Raw genomic sequence first — 27,130 nt, 5'->3', positions numbered from 1 at the left:
GCGAACTGAATGCACCCCAGGTGTGCCATTGGGTTGCATGTTTCTTTTTGCTTTCTCCTTGTATTCGTCGACCTCTAGCGCATGAGAAGGGAACGACAGGCAACACCTGGAGTATCCTGCAGGTGGCACCAAATAGTCATGTCAAGTACGGGGCGGGAGCAATGCCCTGATTGGGTCAACTCGAGTCCCTCAAAAGCTGGCAAAACATAGCTGCTAGTTAGCTAGCCAATTACAGGCTAACGGGGAAAATGGCTTAACGTGGTCCCCCCACATCGACAATCATATAGCTGTACTTTTTTTTGTTTGTTGATACATATGATTTACGTTTTTCGTATACCTTGCAAACCTACTTGATTCATGCAAACTCTCGTGTGTTGGATTTAGCAGGCTCATTCGAACATCTTTTGACACCAACACGGCTCAGCAGGTTTGTTATGTTCAACTAACTAACCCAACGACTCTTTTGAAAATGCATCGATATAACATCAAATTATCTATTGGCTTGCATGGTAAATTATATAAATGCATGTGTGTGTTTTAGAGTTATATATTATTATAAATGCATGTGTATTAAAGTTGTACTTTTCATAATTAGCTAATGACAAATAGCAAGAAGAAGCTGGACTTATCTTTTAACTGTAAACGTTGGCGGCATAAAATGAAACTGAACGAGTGTGGGGGCTGTTTGTGCCGCTAGCCTGTAATTTGTCAGCCTTTGAGGCTTCGGTCGTTATTTTAGGAAATGTCTTTATTCATCATGGCGGTATTATTGGTTCTAATCATGGGAACTTGCTAGTTAATTGATCTAGGCAGAAAATATATTTAACCCCCGTCTATATGGCCTTGGCTTTATTGGCAAGCAAACGTTGCTATGATCAAATTGATTAGCTACCCCCCCCCCCCGACGATTAGCTCGTAGTTTGGTTGTTCGGATGATTTGATTACAAACTCATCAACTGCTAATCTCACAACAGTCCCCCCCCCCCTCTGTTTTCAATCATGATCTGTACCTCGCTGAGCGTCTACCCAAGATCTGATGGTTTGTTGTTCCTTGGGCAAGCTGCTGATCGAAACATTCTCTTCCTCTAGCAGACCGGGAGAAACATGGTAGTTCCGCACAGCTCCAGTGCGGTGCAACCAGCAGACAACGACTGTGCGGAGGGTCTTGTGAAGCCATCCCAGCCGAGCTACAAGGAGGAGCAGGAGCTAGCAGGGGTGGAGTTGGAGGAAGTACGTAAGCTCCAGGAACTCATTCGACGACTTGAGGTCCAGAATCAAACACTCCGAAACAGGGGAGGCAGTAAGAATCTACATCTCAGAGGGACCACCACAAACAACAGTAACCTCACAACCAGTACCAACATCAATGAGATAATCTCCTCCTGTGAAGGAGTGATCAACACCAACTCCTCTCTCAGGTTGGGGAGCAGTGGAAGCTGTGGAACGGAACTAGGCGGCAGCAGTAGTGACTTGGAGCTGTCCCCTCCTCAGGACAGTAGTAGTGACTTGGAGCTGTCCCCTCCTCAGGACAGCAGTAGTGACTTGGAGCTGTCCCCTCCTCAGGACAGCAGTAGTGACTTGGAGCTGTCCCCTCCTCAGGACAGCAGTAGTGACTTGGAGCTGTCCCCTCTTCAGGACAGTAGTAGCAGTGAGGATATGTCCCAGCTCCCTGTAGTTAACCGGGAAGAGGAGGATGGTGGACTGTGTGCAGGCTTTCTGACCCTGCCGTGCGGGAACGGACCAGGACCGGCGCAGACCCAGGGGCAAAGCACAACCCCAGAGAGTCCCTCTTTGGACAGCTATGAGTCTGAGACCCTGGCGGAGAGCGACTCTGGGGTGGACCAGTTGGCTCTGGATGAAGTGGATGTTCTAGACCTATGGGAGGACCTTGCAGAGGTGGATGACGAGGACAGCTGGTAGGTACCATGGTGATAGGAGAGAGAATGGCTGCGTGTGAAATTGCACCCAGTTTCCTGTTTAGCTAATGCTGTAGTTTTGACCGGGGCCCCATAGGTCTCTCATCCAGTAGTGCACTGTGTAGCAAACAGAGTGCCTTTCAGATGCAGCCTGGGTTCTCTGCACACTGTCTGGAAGGTCCCGTATCTTTTTATTCGCTATGCTTGGATCATAAAGGTCCGCCTTAGGCGTGTCAGTGTTTTAGTCTCCTGTCCCTTCCTTTCTGCTACTATACCTGCAGATACTGCACTCTGTGCTCTGTCGTGAAACAACTGTTCAGATGAAACTTATTCCTAGTAGACCTTCTGATCACTGAAGACGACCGAGGAACTCATGTAGACTAACATTCACTAGTCTGTACCCCACATGTTGGAGTGGTGACATCTGTTTACCACGGTCTCCAGGGGTCAGCTTGGTGTCACACTGTGTTCACACTCAGGATGATGGAAGGCCCTATAGCCAGATGAGTCATTATGGTTTGTTGAACCTTTCACTCCTAGAAGTAGAGAGACTATGACCGCAACTTTTTTTTTTTTGTCATACAAAAACATACATTTGACCTGGCATACGTCCCAAATGGCATCCTGTTCCCTGTAGTGCACTACTTTTGACCAGAGCCCTATGGGCCCTAGTGCACTAGGTAGGGAATAAGACACCGATTGGGACATAGACCTAGGTTGGAGGTGGGTCTCTGCAGTGACAGTTGGCCTGGTTTCAGTGATATGTAACAACCAGAGGAAACCGTGCAGATAATAGGCACATTTTATGCAGCAGAGCTAGTTGGCCACAGCAGCCTTTCGATGGAAATATCTGAGTGCTGCTTCTGCTTTGGAAATGATCGGCTTTGTGGGCTGTATAAAATGGGCTGTGACAGTCAGTCCCTCTGATCACTGAATCTGTGATTTGGAGAGGGAGAAAAGAGGGGGTAGTGTGGAGAGGGAGGATGGATAGTGACTGAGAGGGAGACAAATGGAAAGAGGGAGGGAGCACCTTGCTCTAGAGGGAGAGAGGCCACTGTTACCACTGGGTTAGGGGCAGCCAGCCAACGTGATTTACTCAGTGCAGTGCTGATGTGAATACCCAGAGACGGAAGGAAGCTAGAGGCTTGAGCTCAGAGCCAGAACTAGCACAGCTTGGCCTCTCAGTGGTCAAGGACACATGGGTCCTATTTAATAGGCACCAAATAAAATGGACTGAAACAGGAACAACTTAAACGTGTCCAATAAGAAAGGCTTGTGTTTTCTGTTTTTAAAGCATTTTGCTACTGTGGGCACTAATACATACAGCCATAGGCCCAAATACATACAGCCATAGGCACTAATACATACAGCCATAGGCACTAATACATACAGCCATAGGCACTAATACATACAGCCATAGGCACTAATACATACAGCCATAGGCACTAATGCATACAGCCATAGGCCCAAATACATACAGCCATAGGCACTAATACATGCAGCCATAGGCACTAATACATGCAGCCATAGGCACTAATACATGCAGCCATAGGCACTAATACATGCAGCCATAGGCACTAATACATGCAGCCATAGGCACTAATACATGCAGCCATAGGCACTAATACATGCAGCCATAGGCACTAATACATGCAGCCATAGGCACTAATACATGCAGCCATAGGCACTAATACATACAGCCATAGGCACTAATACATACAGCCATAGGCACTAATACATACAGCCATAGGCACTAATACATACAGCCATAGGCACTAATGCATGCAGCCATAGGCACTAATGCATGCAGCCATAGGCACTAATGCATGCAGCCATAGGCACTAATGCATGCAGCCATAGGCACTAATGCATGCAGCCATAGGCACTAATGCATGCAGCCATAGGCACTAATGCATGCAGCCATAGGCACTAATGCATGCAGCCATAGGCACTAATGCATGCAGCCATAGGCACTAATGCATGCAGCCATAGGCACTAATGCATGCAGCCATAGGCCCTAATACATACAGCCATAGGCCCTAATACATGCAGCCATAGGCCCTAATACATGCAGCCATAGGCCCTAATACATGCAGCCATAGGCCCTAATACATGCAGCCATAGGCCCTAATACATACAGCCATAGGCCCTAATACATACAGCCATAGGCACTAATACATACAGCCATAGGCACTAATACATGCAGCCATAGGCACTAATACATGCAGCCATAGGCACTAATACATGCAGCCATAGGCACTAATACATGCAGCCATAGGCACTAATACATGCAGCCATAGGCCCTAATACATGCAGCCATAGGCCCTAATACATACAGCCATAGGCCTAATACATACAGCCATAGGCCCTAATACATACAGCCATAGGCCCTAATACATACAGCCATAGGCCCTAATACATACAGCCATAGGCCCTAATACATACAGCCATAGGCCCTAATACATGCAGCCATAGGCCCTAATACATGCAGCCATAGGCCCTAATACATACAGCCATAGGCACTAATACATACAGCCATAGGCCCTAATACATACAGCCATAGGCCCTAATACATGCAGCCATAGGCACTAATACATGCAGCCATAGGCACTAATACATGCAGCCATAGGCACTAATACATGCAGCCATAGGCACTAATACATGCAGCCATAGGCACTAATACATGCAGCCATAGGCACTAATACATGCAGCCATAGGCACTAATACATACAGCCATAGGCACTAATACATACAGCCATAGGCACTCCAATGGCATGACTTAACTTATTGCTTCTTGGCAAAGTTCAAAAGGACACAGGCAGTTACTTATGTTCCCCTGTTAAACTGTGATGATCCAAGGCTGCAGTCAATACAGCCAGAGAAGTGGAAACTAGGGATGCGTGATATATCGGTGAACATATTGGAATCGGACGATATTAGCAAAAGATGGCAACATCGGTATTGGCCGATGTCTAGTTTAATGCCCCAGTGTGCAAAACTGATGTCAAAGCTGACATGCATAGCTATATAACGTAGGTACATGTCGTAATGACTCCATGTAAAATGTTGCGCTAAACGTACAACACAGCATTCCTAACCTAGCTCACAATGTCTGCTGTGTGGATCGAGAAGTCAACAAGTCCAGCAGTCATTTGAAAAAGTAAGAACATTTTAAGCGAGACAACTCAAACGCGAAATCCATTAAAGCCATGATAATGGAATATCTAGCCCTTGACAATCAACCGTTCTCTGTCGTGGGTGATGTTTGCTTTCGCCGACTGGTCAACCACCGGTACAAACTACCAGGTGCGCTATTTGTCAGATGCTGCCCTACCGGAGTCACACAGTAATAGTCCCTGCTATTATCTTCACAACATACATACTATGGAACGCCGTTTGGGTCTTTGCCTGTAAAAAAAAAGACACAGTAGCACTGTCAAAGCTGTACAAAAAAGTCTGCAAACACCAGCCTCAAACTCTGTTTACAATACCGCATTGGTAATAAAGTATCATTTGTTTGACTGCAACTTTTGAGGTAGCTAGCTTTAGCTTAGTACCTAGCTAGCACCAATACAACCAGCCTGAAAACAATGACCAGTAGAACCTGAAGTCATTTTCATTATTCTTTCAATGATTTAGGAATCCTTGTGGGTAAGTATTAGCTAGGTTGCCTATTGAAATTGAACTTCAGTTCACGAAAATAAATAGCTAGCCAACTACTTAACCCAGTTAACCAAAGCTAACGTTATAAACAGCCAGCTAGCTTCATCTGGCTAGTGAGGCTCGACTGCACGGGGTTATGTGTTGTGGTGCTAGCCACAATAAGGATTAGGCACAATAGTGGAATTTGCGGTTTGCCTTCAAAATAAAAGTATGTCATTGTAATGCAAATGAATACAAATAGTAGTATTATGCCATTATTTTATTTTGAAGGCTAACAGCAAAGGCCACTTGTGGCTAATCCTTATTGTGGCTACCTTCACATTGATCAGTCCGACCACAATTAACCAAATAAGAACTCACTTGTAAATTAGGGTTATTTTTATGACACCTAGCTATATAGTTAGCTAGCGAACTATAGCTACTGAAACAGATGTTGTTATTTGACGTGTATCTTTTTTGACACACAAAGACCCAAACTGGCTTCCATAGCAATCCTGGTTGAGAATGAAACGACTGAACGAAACAGCACAGCAAGTAAGTGAAAGAAATGTGTTTTGATTATGTTTTACTGGTAATGGGGACATGTGTAAATGCCAACAAAATAACTTGTGTGTGTAACCTTTTATTTAACTAGGCAAGTCGGTTAAGATCAAATTCTTATTTACAATGACAGCCCTGACGACACTGGGCCAACTGTGCCCCATGCTATAGGACTCCCAATCACAACCGGATGTGGTACAGCCTGGATTCAAACCAGAGACTGTAGTGACACCTCTTGCACTGAGATGCAGTACCTTAGACCACTGCGTCCGTGTGTGTTAACTATTTAACTGTACTAGAATGCTTAAAAAGCCACTAAAATTGTAAATATTGGATATTGGTATCGGCCAAAAATGTGATATCGGTGCATCACTAGTGGAAACAAGGCGTTAGTTGTCCTCTGTTTATCCCACATGCAGAGCTCCTAGTTCAGTCGCTACTCCGGGCTTCTACTGCTGGCAAAGTCCTGGAAGTCAGTACCATATTTTGCATCATTCAAATGAATGTCAGCCCTGTACTGTTGTTACTGTGTGTGTGTCTAGTCTGGGTTCTTCTGTTGTGGAGAAGCTTGGCTTGTTTACCAGAATTTAATTAACACGATTGGATTACCTCAATGTTTGTAATGGCAGACTGCTAATTCCCAAATAATCCATTTTAATTTAATTTTCCCTCTGTACACCAAGGTTCATCTAGGCCTGTGGGTTGTGTGTGTTTGCCAAGTCCAGGGTGTTTTTTTAAAACCCATTATGCGTTTGTTTATCCGTCCCATTTTGTACAGTATTGTCCGACGCAAACAAACGGGCACCATGTTGCATTCCTGGTAGCTACTTTAGCAGCTGATCTGTGGATTATCAATCCACAGCAGCAAGGCCTTGTTCTCTCTACCACATCATTAACCAGTCTGCACGAGGCCTTGCTCTCTCTACCACATCATTAACCAGTCTGCACGAGGCCTTGTTCTCTCTACCACATCATTAACCAGTCTGCACGAGGCCTTGCTCTCTCTACCACATCATTAACCAGTCTGCACGAGGCCTTGTTCTCTCTACCACATCATTAACCAGTCTGTACGAGGCCTTGTTCTCTCTACCACATCATTAACCAGTCTGCACGAGGCCTTGTTCTCTCTACCACATCATTAACCAGTCTGCACGAGGCCTTGTTCTCTCTACCACATCATTAACCAGTCTGCAAGAGGCCTTGTTCTCTCTACCACATCATTAACCAGTCTGCATGAGGCGCAGGGGGTTCTCACTACCACAACATTCAATAAATAATCCGCCCAGGCATGGACCCCCAAGCTGCTTTGGGCTGGAGTCTAGGGCTCAGGGTTACATCCCAAATGTACTATATAGGGTGCCATTTGGGCTGGGGACCGGGTGGATGCTGCTGGGGACCGGGTGGATGCTGTTGGGGGCCGGGTGGATGCTGTTGGGGGCTAAACTGCTTTGGGGAGGACTTAGGCAGCATGTGATCCATCATAGACCTTCTGCTACTTAAAACATTTACTGTGAGGTTTGGAGAAATCTGAGTAATCTGAGGCTTGAAGTAACCCCGTTGTGCAAGGAACCTGCCAAGAAACGGCACACCAGCTAAGGAGCAAAAAAGTGTGCAGGTGATGGCGTGAGAGCTTTGTTTTGTGTGCAGGTGATGGCGCGAGAGCTTTGTTTTGTGTGCAGGTGATGGCGCGAGAGCTTTGTTTTGTGTGCAGGTGATGGCGCGAGAGCTTTGTTTTGTGTGCAGGTGATGGCGCGAGAGCTTTGTTTTGTGTGCAGGTGATGGCGCGAGAGCTTTGTTTTGTGTGCAGGTGATGGCGCGAGAGCTTTGTTTTGTGTGCAGGTGATGGCGCGAGAGCTTTGTTTTGTGTGCAGGTGATGGCGCGAGAGCTTTGTTTTGTGTGCAGGTGATGGCGCGAGAGCTTTGTTTTGTGTGCAGGTGATGGCGCGAGAGCTTTGTTTTGTGTGCAGGTGATGGCGCGAGAGCTTTGTTTTGTGTGCAGGTGATGGCGCGAGAGCTTTGTTTTGTGTGTAGGTGATGGTGCGAGAGCTTTGTTTTGTGTGCAGGTGATGGCGCGAGAGCTTTGTTTTGCGTGCAGGTGATGGCGTGAGCGCTTTGTTTTGCGTGCAGGTGACGGCGCGAGAGCTTTGTTTTGTGTGCAGGTGATGGCGCGAGAGCTTTGTTTTGCGTGCAGGTGATGGCGCGAGAGCTTTGTTTTGCGTGCAGGTGATGGCGCGAGAGCTTTGTTTTGCGTGCAGGTGATGGCGCGAGAGCTTTGTTTTGCGTGCAGGTGATGGCGTGCCTAACGGTATATCTATCTCTATGTAAAATCCCAAATGGTCCATTTACCAAATGATCTGCACTTAGTGCCTCTACACTTCAACTGTAGCTCTGAGTATCAAATGATCTGACTCTTAAACAACTGGCCTAGCTAACTGGACTACTCGTTAGCATCAGCCACTGCCGGTCAGCTATCCAATTGCTGGTAAATGGTTCCAGGATCAAGTTGTCTGACTTTAGAGCCACGACTGACTACTCTAACAGCTGTCCTGTATGTGAGAGTGACATGGATCATTTCTTTCTGTGTTAAGTGGTCCCAGTGGAATAGAGGGGTTGTGTTTGTCAAATGGGAAGATGAGCCCATGTTGATTACTCAAAAACCAGTTGGCACAGCCAGGTGTATGTGTCGTGGCTCAACGCATTCCGCATGTGACCCCGGATCAAACGACCTAACAGACTTTAGCAGTGCCTCAACTCAAACACTCACCACTACTTAGCTAGACTTCACATGTACTCTAGAAATGGTCAAAGCAATGCAAGACTATCAAGCTGATCACTGATGTTAAATATAGACATCAGTTGAGATCATTACGTGTGGTGGTTGTGTAGTAGTCTAGGCATATTGTCTACAGTAGGCAAGACATGGTGTCAGCGGACAACTCAGGCAGTAGAAGGTAATGCATAGTGATGGCTGGGAGAGGACAGTACAGTAGAAGGTAATGCATAGTGATGGCTGGGAGAGGTCAGTACAGTAGAAGGTAATGCATGGTGATGGCTGGGAGAGGACAGTACAGTAGAAGGTAATGCATAGTGATGGCTGGGAGAGGACATTACATTAGAAGGTAATGCGTGGTGATGGCTGGTAGATGTCAGTACAGTAGAAGGTAATGCGTGGTGATGGCTGGGAGAGGACAGTACAGTAGAAGGTAATGCATAGTGATGGCTGGGAGAGGACAGTACAGTAGAAGGTAATGCATAGTGATGGCTGGGAGAGGACAGTACAGTAGAAGGTAATGCATAGTGATGGCCGGGAGAGGTCAGTACAGTAGAAGGTCATGCGTAGTGATGGCCGGGAGAGGACAGTACAGTAGAAGGTAATGTGTGGTGATGGCTGGGAGAGGACAGTACAGTAGAAGGTAATGTGTGGTGATGGCTGGGAGAGGACAGTACAGTAGAAGGTAATGCATAGTGATGGCTGGGAGATGACAGTACAGTAGAAGGTAATGCATAGTGATGGCTGGGAGAGGACCGTACAGTAGAGCCCTCATTAGGAGATGGGGCCATGCACAGGCTACTGTGGAGGGAAGGGGTCAGGGATGGACTGAACACACAGCACTTGCAACTACTGTGGACTGTGATTGTGGTTATTGCCTGGGAATATGGGATAGGCTAGAATGGGCAGAACTAAATGGGTCGGGATGGGCTGTGTGTGTGTGTGGTTACTGTCTAGGATTGAATAATTGGATGGGTTTTGGTCAAAAGACTGGCCTGACTGTACTTGAAGTGTACTGTGTCCTTATCCCTCCCGCTACACTGTGTCCTTATCCCTCCCGCTACACTGTGTCCTTATCCCTCCCGCTACACTGTGTCCTTATCCCTCCCGCTACACTGTGTCCTTATCCCTCCCGCTACACTGTGTCCTTATCCCTCCCGCTACACTGTGTCCTTATCCCTCCCGCTACACTGTGTCCTTTGGCTGTGGCTTATGTTTGCAACCAAGACATGCTGCTGTATGTTGGAACAAGTTGAACATTTTCTAGGAATAAACTCCCTGTAAACAGTAATGTTCTCTGCCTCTCTCATCCTTACCCGCAACTACAATCCCATACCGCTTTCACTCCACGGGGAGTTGAGTGTAGCAAGGTGTTGTTCCCTCCTCCAAGAGGTGTATGTAACAGCTAGCCTATTTCTAGTAGTAGATGATTAGTGTCATGAAGGATACTGAGTTTGTTCCTGTGTGTGTGGTTGTGTTCCACCATGGTTAAACGACGAAGGCATGCATCTTGTAGACATTCCCACATACTAAAGGTTATTAAATGCATACCTCACAGGCCAGCGAACCATTTAATACTGTGTTCTTATTTCACTGTTCTGCTGTTTGCTTGGATGCAGCAGGCTGGATAAACAGGCTTTGAGGCTTTGCAAAATGTAAATTGCCTCTCCCTCTCTCCATCCACTGCCACCTCACTTTCACATCCTCTTCCTTTCATCACTCCCTGCCTCTTTATCTAACACATTGCTCTCCTTCTCTCTGTTTCCCATCCCCATCTGCCTGCCTCATCTCTTCTCTCTCTGTCTCTGCAGGTTGTATGTCTCCCCTATGAAGCAGGTAGTTGCTGAGCCCAGACCTGAGTCTCCTCTGAAGTGGTGCCGGAAGGTTCTGGACCACCCCAGCCCAGAGACTGAGGTGGCCTGTCGCACCCTGCTCAACCGTCTCGACCAGAGTACGCACCTACCTCGTAACCTTTATAATTACCTTACGATGACTATATAAAAACCCTAAAGTAACTATACTATAGTAACCTTAACACTAACCATGTACAATAACCTTATAGTAATCCTATAATAACTTAATAATAATCATACATTTTGATAGCTATTAACATAACATAAACATAATTAACCTTACAATAACATAACTGTATAGGAATCCTTCCATACAGTAACCTTGTAATAACCAACAGCCTGTCCTACACCCAATAACCTCACAACAAGCAATAAACTAATACAGAAAATTGAGTTTGTCACTGACCAGTGAATGCAGTCATAGCGCAGTATCTGGTAACAACCAGTATGGCCTCCTATCCAATAACTGATGACTAGAACTACTGTTCCCTGGAGGAGGGAAACTAAGTACACCATACTATGGGGAGTTGCACTCTCACCACTTCAGTCGAAGGATTTACAATCACTCCTGACATGGTCAATGAAGTCTGCGCCTCGCTGGAAGCCCCGCGTTCCACAAGTGAGAAGCGTGAGGCTCGGATTCATTCCTTCAATTTCATACCGCTCTTCACCGAGCCCAGGAACAGGCGGTGTAGGGCCAATGTTGTTTCCTGTCCTTCAGGGAACAGTAGTTCGTCATAACGTTACGTTGCCTTTGTCAGTCAACCACATACTATGGGGAAGTTTAATCATGCCCCAAGTCGACCCCAATGGATACTAAGTTAAATGGCCCATAGCAGAGCAGTGGGAGAGACACTGCCGCGAGCTGGATTAGCCAAAACAGACAAAGCTGGGCACATAACCGGATATACCGGGGCCATTCTATGTATGTGCGTAAAGCTTGCACCGAACACAGGGCATGCAACCTCTGTTGCTCTTCAGAAGCAGAAGGAGGAGGTGAAAAGGGAAATGGTTCAAAGTCCTCTTTCTTGGCACCAGCGCTCAAACTCTTGCCACTTACACGCATAGAATGAATGGTAGCAATGACATTGAGGTAAACCCCTAGCCATCAGATTGGCCCTCTCGAGCCATAGGAACCAAATCTCCGGCCTCTTGTACCAAACCGGTCCATGCGCCTGGGACAACTGGTCCCTGCGCAACTGGAGTTGCCACGGGTCCCCGCCTGAAAGGTGAATGATCTCTGCGAACCAAAGCTGCCTGGGCCAACTGGGATACACACAAATGTATGATTAGCCCTCCCAGCGCTTCCTCTCTAACGTGGGTTGAATCAGAACCACTGGTGGCAACGCGTAAAGGAGGATCCAAGGCCAGTGGTGGCAACGCGTAAAGGAGGATCCAAGGCCACTGGTGGCAACGCGTAAAGGAGGATCCAATGCCACTGGTGGCAACGCGTAAAGGAGGATCCAAGGCCAGTGGTGGCAACGCGTAAAGGAGGATCCAAGGCCAGTGGTGGCAACGCGTAAAGGAGGATCCAAGGCCAGTGGTGGCAACCAGTGGTGGCAACGCGTAAGGAGGATCCAAGCGTAAAGGAGGATCCAAGGCCAGTGGTGGCAACGCGTGGGCAACGCGTAAAGGAGGATCCAAGGCCAGTGGTGGCAACGCGTAAAGGAGGATCCAAGGCCAGTGGTGGCAACGCGTAAAGGAGGATCCAAGGCCAGTGGTGGCAACGCGTAAAGGAGGATCCAAGGCCAGTGGTGGCAACGCGTAAAGGAGGATCCAAGGCCAGTGGTGGCAACGCGTATAGGAGGATCCAAGACCACTGGTGGCAACGCGTAAAGGAGGATCCAAGGCCAGTGGTGGCAACGCGTAAAGGAGGATCCAAGGCCAGTGGTGTGCCAGGGATAGTTCAGTGTGCCAGGGATAGTTCAGTGTGCCAGGGATAGTTCAGTGTGCCAGGGATAGTTCAGTGTGCCTGTAACTCGAGCCCCAGGAATGGAATGTGCTGCTATGGGGTTAGACGGCTCTTTTTCTGATTTACAATAACACGAAGACCTGAACATGGGACATCAGCCTGGATGTATGTAACTGCTTGTTACCTTGACTCCTCTGCTATCAGCCAATCATCCAGAGAGGCCCATACCCTCAGCCCCTGGCCCCTCATGGGTGCCAGAGCTGCCTCCACCACCTTTTGCAAAGACTAGGTGAGAGGGACAAGCCGAATGGGAGTACCAACAACTCCTAGGCTTTTGCCTCGTAATGGATTCTCAGGAACTTTCTGTGACTAGGGTACATGGGCACATGAAAGTATGCATCATTTAGGTTGATGGTGGGGAACCAGTTGCTGAGAAGCACGAATCGTAACAGCCGTTGCTTTGTGAGCATATTGAATTTGCAGGTCACGCATGTCTAGAATGGGGCGTAACCCCTTGTCCCTTTTCGGAACCAGGAAATACCAGCGATTGTGCATCTGTAAAAATTTGTGAGGATTTTAGGTGACAAGCTAAGTTTCTTTAGCCTCCAGAGGTTGGAGAGGCGCTGTTGCGCCTTCACCACGCTGTCTGTGTGGGTGGACCATTTCAGTTTGATGTGTACGCCGAGGAACTTTCCACCTTCTCCATTACTGTCTCGTCGATGTGAATAGGGGGGTGCTCCCTCTGCTGTTTCCTGAAGTCCACGATCATCTCCTTTGTTTGGTTGACGTTGAGCGAAGTTATTTTCCTGACACCGCACTCCGAGGGCCCTCACCTCCTCCCTGTCGGCCATCTCGTCGTTGTTGGTATTCAAGCCTACCACTGTAGTGCCGTCTGCAAACTATTGATTGAGTTGGAGGCGTGCATGGCCACGCAGTCATGGGAGAACAGGGAGTACAGGAGAAGGCTGAGGACGCACCCTTGTGGGGCCCCAGTGTTGGGGATCAGCGGGGTGGAGATGTTGTTTCCTACCCTCACCACTTGGGGGCGGCCCGTCAAAGTCCAGGACCCATTTGCACAGGGTGGGGTCGAGACCCAGAGCTTAATGACGAGTTTGGAGGGTACTATGGTGTTAAATGCTGAGCTGTAATCGATGAACATCATTCTTACGTTGGTGTTGCTCTTGTCCAGATGAGTTAGGGCAGTGTGAAGTGATTGCGTCGTCTGTGGACCTATTGGGGCGGTAAGCAAATTAGTGTGACTAGGGTGGAGGTGAAATGGTCCTTGTCTAGGCTCTCAAAGCACTTCCGAAGTGAGTGCTACCGGGCGATAGTCGTTTAGCTCAGTTACCTTGGCTTTCTTGTGAACAGGAACAATGGTGGCCCACTTGAAGTGTATGGGAACAGCAGACTGGGATAGGGATTGATCTTTTTTTCACCTTTATTTAACCATGTAGGCCAGTTGAGAACAACTTCTCAGTTACAACTGCGACCTGACCAAGATGAAGCGAGGTAGTGCGACAAAAAACAACAGTGTTACACATGGGATAAACAAAAGTACTGTCAATAACATTATAGACAATCTGTATACAGTGTGTGCAAATGGAGTAAGGAGGTAAGGAAATAAATGGGCCAATAGTAGCAAAGTAATATGTCCGTAAACACACCAGTCAGCTGGTCTTTGCCGTCTGGGACGCCGTCTGGGCCTGCAGCCTTGCGAGGGTTAACACCTTTAAATGTTTTACTCACGTTGGCCGCGGTGAAGGAGAGCCCACAGGCTTTGGTAACGGGCCGTGTCATTGGCACTGTATTGTCCTCAAAGCGAGCAAAGAAGTTGTTTTAATTTGTCTGGGCGCAAGACATCGGTGTCTGAGGCTGGTTTTCTTTTTGTAATCCGTGATTGACTGTAGACGCTGCCACATACGTCTTGTGTCTGAGCCGTTGAATTGCAACTCAACTTTGTCTCTATACTGACGCTTAGCTAGTTAGTTCATCTTGCAGAGTGAATAGCTACACTGTTTGTATTCGGGCATGTTTCCGGTCGCCTTGCCATGATTAAAATCAGTGGTTTGCGCTTTCAGTTTTGCGCGAAGGCTCCCATCAATCCACGGTTTCTGTTTGGGGAAGGTTTTAATGGTCACCGTGGGTACAACGTCACCGATGCACTTGCTAATAAACTCGCTCACCAGATCAGCATCCGACAAGCGACGGTGCTTGTTAGGGATCGTAGGATTTGCATTAGCCACCCCCTTTTAGCCAACGGTGCTAGGTAGTCAGCTAGCTTGCCATCCACCGGAGGCGTGTGCAGCAGTCCTGCCCCCTCCATCCCTTCCAGATCCTGAAGGGGCCACACCCATGCAGCATCAGCATAGCTGAATGCGGGTTGGACCAGGTTGTGGCACAGTTTTATGAACGATATGTTGGATACTAGGTTTTCTCCCGCTACTCCCATAACTTTCCCGTTACCTGAGAAATCGCCAGCCGAACGTGGGCCTTGTATCTAACCAGCCACCTCAAGATCTCCCCGTTGGAATGCTAGTTCCACACAGCCCCAAGTCTCTCTCCGCTTCCTACACCTCGGTCCCAGCCGAGGTACCGGTATCCAGGAAAGAGAAGTTGCCATCGGTAACTCCAAGTTTCCTCGAGTGCTACATATCTTTCCAGGGAGTGTGGACGCATTACATGGCAATATGCACACAGAATGGTTTATGCCTATGGCCCTGGTCAAAAGTAGTGCACTGAACAGGGAATAGGGTGTTATATGGGACACAGACAATGGCAAAGGTGTTGACCGAGCAATTGTCATGGTCAGTTTCAGTGGAACTTTGCTACAGTTTATCTATCCTCCCAAGCCTCTGTAGTCTTGTTTACTGCTCGTTTTGTGTGTATGGCTCTAAAATGCGCTGAAGTATTTTGCCACGCGACCAGGAGTTGTATTTTGTACGGAAGGAAGTCTAGAGAGGACATTATAATATATATATATATATATATATATATTTAAAAAAAAAATGTTTTTTTTTTTTTATAAAATAGCGATCACAAGATAATTTTCTGGTGATCCAAGATGTAACAAAAGTTGTTTTGTTGATCATGAGAAATTCTATACAAAAGATTGGTTGTCTTGAGGATAGATTGACCGCAGCTGGAGCTTTGTTAAGGCCCAGGTCTGTGCATCAGCACATGGCTACTTATGGCATATGTGGTCTAATCAATCATATGTGGTCTTTGATATTTATAGAGTCTGACTGCTTCTGGTGCACTGACACTGCTGTCAACTTGTCCTCAAATACATCCACCCCTAATGTAGACCGTGTCCTCATACATCCACCCCTAATGTAGACCGTGTCCTCATACATCCACCCCTAATGTAGACCGTGTCCTCATACATCCACCCCTAATGTAGACCGTGTCCTCATACATCCACCCCTAATGTAGACCGTGTCCTCATACATCCACCCCTAATGTAGACCGTGTCCTCATACATCCACCCCTAATGTAGACCGTGTCCTCATACATCCACCCCTAATGTAGACCGTGTCCTCATACATCCACCCCTAATGTAGACCGTGTCCTCATACATCCACCCCTAATGTAGACCGTGTCCTCATACATCCACCCCTAATGTAGACCGTGTCCTCATACATCCACCCCTAATGTAGACCGTGTCCTCATACATCCACCCCTAATGTAGACCGTGTCCTCAAATACATCCACCCCTAATGTAGACCGTGTCCTCAAATACATCCACCCCTAATGTAGACCGTGTCCTCAAATACATCCACCCCTAATGTAGACCGTGTCCTCAAATACATCCACCCCTAATGTAGACCGTGTCCTCAAATACATCCACCCCTAATGTAGACCGTGTCCTCAAATACATCCACCCCTAATGTAGACAGTCTATCTCGTAATTTTGACAAAACAATTTTATGATGAATCACCTTGCCCTGGGTCAGATAGTCTTATAGCACCAGAACACAGCTGTCTGTTAGGCCATGAAACTACCCACTTTAGAAGGGAAATGTTGACATGCACATCACCATGCTACTTTCATGTGTGATACAGGAGACTACGGCTCCAGAGTTTACTCCTACACTCACTGTATTACATCACCTACCCACTGGCAGTGGGAGAATCTAGAAAGTCATTCACTAGGCTATAACCTACCCCGTAGTTATGAGTCATGTTATAGAAGTGTGATAGTGGACAGTTTCACCCTGCTAAACTTGTGTTGTTGTAGCCCATTGGCTCAATGACTGACCGAGCCAATGGCAGACAGTGAATAGCAAACAATACTGCTTCCTGGATGAAATAAAACATGAGAACCAGTGCCTTAGGAATAATGACCTGCCATAGCCTCATTGCTACCTCTCATAGCCTATAAGGGTGATCAAGATCAGTTACACCCCTCCCAAACTTGTGTTGTGGCCCATTTGGCACCTGCAATGAGTCTGAATGGACGTAGTAGCCGACAATGTTTCTGTGTGAAGTGAGTAAAAATATAGACACCAATGGGGCCGACTAGAATGAAGGTAGTGTCAACCAGTGTATATCAGCAAACAATGACACTTGATAAGAGAACATTCTATAGAACCCATTGCCCTGGGAATGAATGTCCTGTCACAGCCTCCATTGTTAGCTCTTATGTAAGTATTGATTTAGGACAGTAAGTTCTAAAAGCTGTTGGAAAACGAATGCCTCTAGTCTCACAGCTCAAATTGAACCAGCCACGGCCATTTAGAAACTCAGAAAGTTGTACTTTCTCTCTGATCAGGAATGACTTTTTTTAAAGTTCTTGTTCACTGCAGACTCGGTATCTAAAGAACCGGTAAAGGAATCCTGAACACATACTCGCTCCCACCCCAAGGTTGGTTTTTTTGCCTACAAGGCACGGATGTTGGCCAAAAAAAAGTCTTAACACGCTCTAGTGAAGTAAACACTATTTTGGCACGATACAGGCTGCCTTACACTGTGCCTCGACTCTGTTTTATGTAACTGTGAGTCGTCTCCTGTGTTCCTTTCTAGCATCTCGCTGGAGGAACATCTACAGCAGCTCTGGTCAGATGGGGGAGGCTGGCTCCTCTGGCTCTGGGCTCCTCTCTCCTGGGTACCACAGCAAATCTACTAACAAAAGCCTACTGGCCAGTGGTGGCTCAGGTATGCATGATTTTAATACACCACATGCTTTACATTCAGCTCCTCTCTGGGTTTTTTGTGTTGGTGGAACTCAAGATAAAGTAGTATCAGATTTTTTTTTTTTTACTTGATTTCTCAAACTTTTCCTGTTGGGAAAACAATAGCCCATGTATACCCATTTTACCTTCTCAATGTGTGGGTGGTGCTATATAAACCAACACAATGCTCATGTTGTTATGATGAACACAGACTGTAAATAACACTCTTTTGAATGAAGTATGTGAATGTTTTGCTTGCTGGTGACCCCTCCTAATCCCACATCTGTTACATAACCAAACACCCTGGATGCTGTTGTTGCCTCTCTCTGTCAGTTTGAATGAAGGGTGTGTGTGTTCCAGTTTGGTGGGGGGGGGGGTGTCAGACGATGGCCCTGCCGATGCCTAGTAGACACCTCATGCTTCCAGCTATCCTCAGCACTGTGTCTAGACTAATCCAGTAGGACAGACAGGGAAGTCAGGACTTCTAAAATATCTCCTCTCATAATGCAGACCTGATCCAGAAACATTGTCACTGGACCAGCCCTCAGCCTATGATTGGAGAGTAATACAGATAGACTACTGTATAGCTTGGTATGGATAATGTATAGTTGAATGTCCTTTCCCTGCATGGTTTTCAGGTTGTATTATAGTCCTTATTTTTATCTCAAGGGGAAGTTGTGTGTGTCAAAACTGTGGTGGATTCTGAAGTTGTGATTTAGATCACACACGGTTGTGTTATTGTAATTTCAGGCTACGTGAGTGTGCACTCTGCTCTGAGTTCCCAGTCTTCTGTAGACAGTGAGCTGAGTACCTCAGACGACTCCATCACCATGGGTTACAAGCTACAGGACCTCACTGACGTCCAGATCATGGCCCGCCTACAGGAAGAGAGTGAGTGATGTTGTCTAGAATAATGACTCCCGTGATCATGCGTTACAGGAAGAGGGAGTGATGTTGTCTAGAATAATGACTCCCGTGATCATGCGTTACAGGAAGAGGGAGTGATGTTGTCTAGAATAATGACTCCCGTGATCATGTGTTACAGGAAGAGGGAGTGATGTTGTCTAGAATAATGACTCCCGTGATCATGGCCCGCCTACAGGAAGAGGGAGTGATGTTGTCTAGAATAATGACTCCCGTGATCATGCGTTACAGGAAGAGGGAGTGATGTTGTCTAGAATAATGACTCCCGTGATCATGCGTTACAGGAAGAGGGAGTGATGTTGTCTAGAATAATGACTCCTGTGATCATGCGTTACAGGAAGAGGGAGTGGTGTTGTCTAGAATAATGACTCCCGTGATCATGCGTTACAGGAAGAGGGAGTGATGTTGTCTAGAATAATGACTCCCGTGATCATGCGTTACAGGAAGAGGGAGTGATGTTGTCTAGAATAATGACTCCCGTGATCATGCGTTACAGGAAGAGGGAGTGATGTTGTCTAGAATAATGACTCCCGTGATCATGCGTTACAGGAAGAGGGAGTGGTGTTGTCTAGAATAATGACTCCCGTGATCATGCGTTACAGGAAGAGGGAGTGATGTTGTCTAGAATAATGACTCCCGTGATCATGCGTTACAGGAAGAGGGAGTGATGTTGTCTAGAATAATGACTCCCGTGATCATGCGTTACAGGAAGAGGGAGTGATGTTGTCTAGAATAATGACTCCCGTGATCATGTGTTACAGGAAGAGGGAGTGATGTTGTCTAGAATAATGACTCCCGTGATCATGCGTTACAGGAAGAGGGAGTGGTGTTGTCTAGAATACTGTGTTACCAAAGTCTAAAGGGTTACATCATTGTTATTTTCAATATGCTGAGAATATAGTAGACTGAGAATATGCTGACTCTTTGTGGTAGTGCGTGCTTAGGGCAGGACTGTGTTTGTAATGTGTGGGTGGGTGTGTCCATGTCTTTCAGGGTTATTGTCCATGTAGATACTAGATATACACTTAAGTGATAGTGCCTGAGAAGCCAGTGTTACCCATGCCAATATGTCCTCCAAACACTGGCTTCGAGGGCATTATCGCCTTTATACAACAAGTTACCAACACATTCAAATAATGATTGACATTTGGATTCAACTTTAAAAGTGATGAATTTATTCATACAATTTCATCCTCCCACAAGATATAGTCCTGACGCACAGCTAGGGTTGCTAGCTAGCTAACTAAGGCTAATTTACAGTCACATCAAACAGTGCAGCCAGAATAACAACAAATGAGCTGCATTTGTTTGTTCTCCAGTGCCATTTATGTGGATACATCCCATAACATGTTAGCTAATGATGCGCAAATTCACTTGGTATAGAAAAATGTGCTCTCTCGTCAGGACACTGTTGTACGAGAGCTAGTCAACAACACAGCTAACACAGTAACTTCAAACTGAAGCTGGAAAGACTGCAAACTAGCTGCACTTCCTTTCCTTTGACCTGTTTTCTATTGATAGTTCTTTGTATACAGTGTTCAGACCCACTGACTTTTTCCACATGTTATGTTACAGCCTTATTCTAAATCCTAAACAATCTACACAATACCTCATAATGACAAATTTATTTACATAAATATTCAGACCCTTTGCTATGCCCTGCCTTTTCTAAAGTCTTCGAAAGCCAAGTTAACAAAAAGATCACCGACCATTTCGAAACCCACCGTTCCTTCTCCACTGTGCAATCTGGTTTCCGAGCTGGACATGGGTGCACCTCAGTCACGCTCAAGATCCTAAACGATATCATAACCACCATCGATAAAAGACAGTACTATGCAGCCGTCTTCATCGACCTGGCCAAGGCTTTCGACTCTGTCAATCACCGCATTCTTATTGGCAGACTCGACAGCCTTGGTTTCTCAAATGACTGCCTCGCCTGGTTCACCAACTACTTCTCAGACAGAGTTCAGTGTGTCAAATTGGAGGGCCTGTTGTCTGGACATCTGTCAATCTCTATGGGGGTGCCAAAGGGCTCAATTATCGGGCCGACTCTTCTCTGTATATATCAAGGATGTCGCTCTTGCTGCGGGTGATTCCCTGGTTGGCAACCAACTTTACGGTGCATTACCACAACCAACTGGAGTGTGGACCTCAGTTCATCTTTCAATCACCCACGTGGGTATATGCTCCAAAAAACCGCTCTTGCTGCGGGTCATTCTTTGATCCATCTCTACACAGATGACACCATTCTGTATACATCTGGCCCTTCTTTGGACACTGTTAACAAACCTCAAAATGAGCTTCAACGCCATGCAACACTCCTTCCGTGGCCTCAACTGCTTTTAAATGCTAGTAAAACTAAGTACATGCTTTTCAATCGATTGCTGCCCGCATCCTCCTGCCCGACTAGCATCACTACTCTGGACGGTTCTGACCTAGACCTAGTTGTGGACGACTACAAATAATTCCGTGTTTGGTTAGACTGTAAACTTTACTTCTAGACTCACATTAAGCATCTCCGATCCAAAATTAAATCTAGAATCGGCTTCATATTTCATACTGGCCGCCCCACATAACCTAGGAAGAAACCTAGAGAGGAACCAGGCTTTGGCCTTTCTAGGGAGTTTTTCCTAGCCACCGTGCTTCTACACCTGCATTGCTTGCTGTTTGGGTGTTTTAGGCTGGGTTTCTGTACAGCACTTTGAGATATCAGCTGATGTACGAAGGGCTATATAAATACATTTGATTTGATATACTACCCACCACTGCGACCTGTATGCTCTCGTTGGCTGGCCCTCGCTACATATCCATTGCCAAACCCACTGGCTCCAGGTCATCTATATGTCTTTGCTAGGTAAAGCCCGCCTTATCTCAGCTCACTGGTCACCATAGCAACACCCACCCATAGCATGCGCTCCAGCAGGTATATTGCACTGGTCATCCCAAAAGCCAACTCCCCCTTTGGCCGCCTTTCCTTCCAGTTCTCTGCTGCCAATGACTGGAACGAATTGCAAAAATCACTGAAGCTGGAAACTCATATCTCCCTCTAACTTCAAGCATAAGCTGTCAGAGCAGCTTAGTGATCACTGTACCTGTACACAGCCAATCTGTAAATAACACACCCGACTACCTCATCCCCATATTATTACTTACCCTCTTGCTCTTTTGCACCCCGGTATCTCTACTTGCACATCATCTGCACATCCATCACACCAGTATTAATGTTAAATTGTAATTATTTTCGCCTCTATGGCCTATTTCTTGCCTACCTCCCTACTCTTCTACATTTGCACATAGAACTTTCTATTTCTCTGTTGTGTTTTGACTGTACGTTTGTTTGTAACTCTGTTTGTGTCGAACTGCTTTGCTTTATCTTGACCAGGTCGCAGTTGTAAATGAGAACTTCTTCTCAACTGGCCTACCTGGTTAAATAAAGGTGAAATAAAAAATAAGATAAAATTCTTAAATGGAAGAAGTTTGGAACCACAAACTCTTCCTAGAGCTGGCCACCCAGCCAAACTGAGCAATCGGGGAGAAGGGCCTTGGTCAGGGAGGTGCTAAAATACAGTAGACCCTTGTTCTTTCATGTGTATGTCCTCACCTGTGGCAGCGTCCAGTGTCTGTAACTCTCTCCCCTCTCAGGTCTGAGACAGGACTATGCCTCCAGCTCTGCCTCAGTGTCTCGTCGTAGTTCCTCTGCCTCCCTCCAGTCTCTACGTCGGGGTGGGACCTACAGCGACCAGGAGTTTGATACCTACAGCCTGGAGGATGAGGAGGATGAGTGCTGCTCTCTGCCCCAGCGACGCCTCCGCTACTCCCCCTCTCCCCTGAGCTCGCCCCGCTGCCTCTCCCCCTCCACGGGTTTGCAGGGCCAGGCAGAGTACAGCAGGCTGGGGGCCCCCCGACAACGTGTTCCAAGGCGATCGTTACAGGGGCCCGGGCCCGAGCTGCTAAAGTTCGCCAAGACCGAGGGTAGGAGACTGGAGAGGACTGTTCCTGTATCGCACACAAACCGAACACATAGCAGTACACAGTCAGAACTACAGGGAATTCAGTTAATGTACTCTATTGTTTGAAGACGTGACTTATAAATGGATTAGTGCTATAGAACCGTGTTTCCCAAACTCCGTCCTTGGGCCCCCCCCCCTAGGTTTTTGTCCTAGTCCTACACAGCTATTTCAAGTAACCAACTCATCATGAAGCTTTGTTTTTAACTTGAATTAGCTGTGTAGTGCTAGGGCAAAACTCAAAATACGCACCGTGGGAGGGCCCCAGGACCAACTTTGACAGATCCTGCTATAGAATGCAGTTTCAGTTTGGTCTTTCTCCAACTTTAGCCATTTGTGTGTGGTTCCAGAAGAGGTGAGGCACAGCATGCCTAACCTGGCCCCCCGCACCAGCCTGCGTTCCCTGGAGGCGGTCAGGAACAGTCGCAGCATGGAGGCTAACCTCCAGAGCTCTGGTAACCGTATATCCCACCTGCCCCACTCCCCCCTCCTCAGGTACCCTTACCTACACCTGCCCCACTCCCCCCTCCTCAGGTACCCTTACCTACACCTGCCCCACTCCCCCCTCCTCAGGTAACCCTTACCTACACCTGCCCCACTCCCCCCTCCTCAGGTAACCCTTACCTACACCTGCCCCACTCCTCAGGTAACACCTGCCCCACTCCTCAGGTAACACCTGCCCCACTCCTCAGGTAACACCTGCCCCACCCTCAGGTAACACCTGCCCCACTCCTCAGGTAACACCTGCCCCACTCCTCAGGTAACACCTGCCCCACTCCTCAGGTAACACCTGCCCCACTCCTCAGGTAACACCTGCCCCACTCCTCAGGTAACACCTGCCCCACTCCTCAGGTAACACTTACCCCACTCCTCAGGTAACCCTTACCCCACTCCTCAGGTAACCCTTACCCCACTCCTCAGGTAACCCTTACCCCACTCCTCAGGTAACCCTTACCCCACTCCTCAGGTAACCCTTACCCCACTCCTCAGGTAACCCTTACCCCACTCCTCAGGTAACCCTTACCCCACTCCTCAGGTAACCCTTACCTACACCTGCCCCACTCCTCAGGTAACACCTGCCCCACTCCTCAGGTAACCCTTACCTACACCTGACCCACTCCCCCCTCCTCAGGTAACCATTGTCCGTCTACCCCACAGCAGATAAATCAGACCTGCTCACAACTTCACCCCACTAATATTATTCTGGGTACAGGCATCTAGTCTACAACTCCTCCCTCAGTACTGTCCCTCCCTCCCTGGTTATACACCTCAGTTCCACTAATAGTCCTCTGGGTACAGGCATCTAGTCTACAACTCCTCCCTCAGTACTGTCCCTCCCTCCCTGGTTATACACCTCAGTTCCACTAATAGTCCTCTGGGTACAGGCATCTAGCCTACAACTCCTCCCTCAGTACTGTCCCTCCCTCCCTGGTTATACACCTCAGTTCCACTAATAGTCCTCTGGGTAAAGGCATCTAGTCTACAACTTTTTGCTGCCACAATTCCTGATGTCATGTCATGTATGTGCTCTTCTCTCATGTATTGTACTGTCATCAGAGCATTTGCATATGAACATGAAATAAGTGAAAGACCACATGTAAACTTTTTGAGTGTACTACAGTGTGTGGATAGTGCTCTCCTAAACCCATCTCGTCATGCCCATCACCCCCAGGTATGTCATCTGGTCAGATGCGAGGCAGTGGCCAGTCCCATCTGTCCATGCGGGTCCCTGTCAAAGCCATGGGCTCCATGCCGGGGGCCCGCCAGCCCTACAGGGGCCTGCCTGTAGTCCAGAGTGGACCCAATGGAGGGGTACGGAGGGTCCAGTCCACAGGGCCTGCCAATGGGGGAGCCTACCCAGCCGGGAGAGCCTCTACTGGGGGTGGGAGGCAAGCAGCAGCCCCATCCTCAAGGAGTAGACTGGCCCATCCACATAGAAGGTGATTATTTGCTTGATTGATTATTTAGAAATGCACATTCAGTATTATGACTTGGGATGATTACTCAAAGTGAGTTGATACGAGTGTGAATTTCAATAGTCATTCCGTTGGTTAAATGTGATTACTCCTTATCAGTGGAGGGCACAAACCGTTTGAATGGCTCTCTTACAAGTATCAAGACTTATGTCATTGTTGTCTTTGTTCGTTAGGTCTATGGGGATGACTAGAACGAATGGCCTAATCTCAAATGAGTCGTGGCGAGACGGCTGCTACTGAGGCAACAAGGAAACTTCCTCCATCTCTCTCCTTTACCTCACGTTTTTATATAAACACCAACTTACTTGCCTCTGAACGTACCCCTGTAGGCAACACCAACTTACTTGCCTCTGAACGTACCCCTGTAGGCAACACCAACTTACTTGTCTCTGAACGTACCCCTGTAGGCAACACCAACTTACTTGTCTCTGAACGTACCCCTGTAAGCAACACCAACTTACTTGTCTCTGAACGTACCCCTGTAGGCAACACCAACTTACTTGTCTCTGACCATACCGCTGGCCTATGAACATACCTCTGTAGGCTGGACCACTGTAGATGAACAGAGCTTCCCTGGCATGCAGAACCCTATCACCCCACGGATACACTGGAGACGGGACCTGGACAGAGCTTCCCTGGCATGGAGAACCCTATCACCCCACGGATACACTGGAGACGGGACCTGGACAGAGCTTCCCTGGCATGGAGAACCCTATCACCCCACGGATACACTGGAGACGGGACCTGGACAGAGCTTCCCTGGCATGGAGAACCTTCTCACCCCACGGATACACTGGAGACGGGACCTGAACAGAGCTTCCCTGGCATGGAGAACCCTATCACCCCACGGATACACTGGAGACGGGACCTGGACAGAGCTTCCCTGGCATGGAGAACCCTATCACCCCACAGATACACTGGAGACAGGACCTGGACAGAGCTTCCCTGGCATGGAGAACCTTCTCACCCCACGGATACACTGGAGACGGGACCTGGACAGAGCTTCCCTGGCATGGAGAACCCTATCACCCCACGGATACACTGGAGACAGGACCTAGACAGAGCTTCCCTGGCATGGAGAACCCTATCACCCCACGGATACACTGGAGACGGGACCTGGACAGAGCTTCCCTGGCATGGAGAACCCTATCACCCCACGGATACACTGGAGACAGGACCTGGACAGAGCTTCCCTGGCATGGAGAACCTTCTCACCCCACGGATACACTGGAGACAGGACCTGGACAGAGCTTCCCTGGCATGGAGAACCCTATCACCCCACGGATACACTGGAGTCAGGACCTGGACAGAGCTTCCCTGGCATGGAGAACCCTATCACCCCACGGATACACTGGAGACAGGACCTAGACAGAGCTTCCCTGGCATGGAGAACCTTCTCACCCCACGGATACACTGGAGACAGGACCTAGACAGAGCTTCCAGAGTACAGAAGATGTTGTTTTATAACATTCCAATTCCAGTCTATATTTTATGATAGTTGAGAGAAGACAAAAGGGTTGTTAATTTGTTTACGTTCTGTAGATTTAAAAATGATTTGAAGACTTTGGATGGACTGTTTGTTCTATTGTGTGTGTGTGAAGTTGAACTCTGATATTTAAGGTGATCACATCTGTTACTTGGGTGTTGCATGATGTTTTTGTTTAGTTTTCTTTTCTCGGAGGACGAAGAAATGAGATTGTTATAAATAAGTCTGTTCTTCCAAGGAACAACCCTCATGTTGATGCGTGTGGGAAGTTTTTTTAAATGTTTGTGGGATTGGTTGTGATTCCTGTATAATTGTGTTTTGCCGACTAATGCAACAGCTCTGGACCACACTGCCCTTCCATCAAGACCCCCCTTAAGAACATTTTTTTTTTAAGTTATGAAAAGTTATCGTTGGGATAAGTTCGTTGTGCCAAGGTGCATATCTGTTGCTGCAGCATTGTTTCTACAACTCCCAACAAACTACTACTTGTAGATGAGATACTGTATACATTGATTTACCACAGTTGTTTTTACTGCATATCGGTTGGTGAATCTGAGTGTTGGGTTTTAAAACCGCTGTACTAATAAAACAAACTGTTGAAGCACGAAGGCCTTTATGCTCTTTCTAAGAGACAACCAGCTATGCACCCTCATGCGGAGTGCCTCTGAAAATCAGGAACTGGAATGAAAATGAAGAATAAAACCTACCCAGAACTATTTACTCTGCTGCTCGTATAGATGCTCTTCCTCTGCATGCACTAGATATTGATGTGCTGTAGGCTGGAACATTCTGGTAAATAAAAAGAATCTGTTCTGTTTTTGAAACTCAATCTAAGAATAACCCTACTGTTATGTTTTATTGAACCAGTCAATGTCTATTCCAAAACGTGTAGTGTCATTGTTGTAGGGGAGA

The 27,130-nt window shown here is 47.3% G+C and overlaps 1 protein-coding gene across 2 annotated transcripts; it reads left to right on the top strand.

Annotated features, from left to right (window-relative positions):
• The first annotated feature begins 198 nt into the window (after nucleotides 1–198).
• On the top strand, nucleotides 199–26,826 carry LOC115118348 (SLAIN motif-containing protein-like). Of its 2 annotated transcripts, none has more exons than XM_065018387.1 (9): nucleotides 199–427; nucleotides 1,090–1,916; nucleotides 10,701–10,840; nucleotides 17,677–17,808; nucleotides 18,576–18,716; nucleotides 22,392–22,721; nucleotides 23,110–23,211; nucleotides 24,429–24,696; nucleotides 24,906–26,826. In XM_065018387.1, exons 2-9 carry the CDS (start codon nucleotides 1,105–1,107, stop codon nucleotides 24,970–24,972), a joined length of 1,992 nt encoding a protein of 663 aa, XP_064874459.1. In that variant the 5' UTR covers nucleotides 199–427; nucleotides 1,090–1,104; the 3' UTR covers nucleotides 24,973–26,826. The 2 variants fall into 2 exon arrangements, with proteins under 2 accessions (XP_064874459.1, XP_029502807.1); XM_029646947.2 differs by having other exon boundaries at nucleotides 201–427; nucleotides 23,107–23,211.
• Nucleotides 26,827–27,130: the final 304 nt, after the last annotated feature.

Source organism: Oncorhynchus nerka, linkage group LG5 (assembly GCF_034236695.1).
Source record: "Oncorhynchus nerka isolate Pitt River linkage group LG5, Oner_Uvic_2.0, whole genome shotgun sequence".
In the NCBI taxonomy this organism is placed as follows: domain Eukaryota; kingdom Metazoa; phylum Chordata; class Actinopteri; order Salmoniformes; family Salmonidae; genus Oncorhynchus; species Oncorhynchus nerka.
Note: the sequence above shows the minus strand (reverse complement) of the source record. Positions and strands in the feature narration are given on the sequence as shown.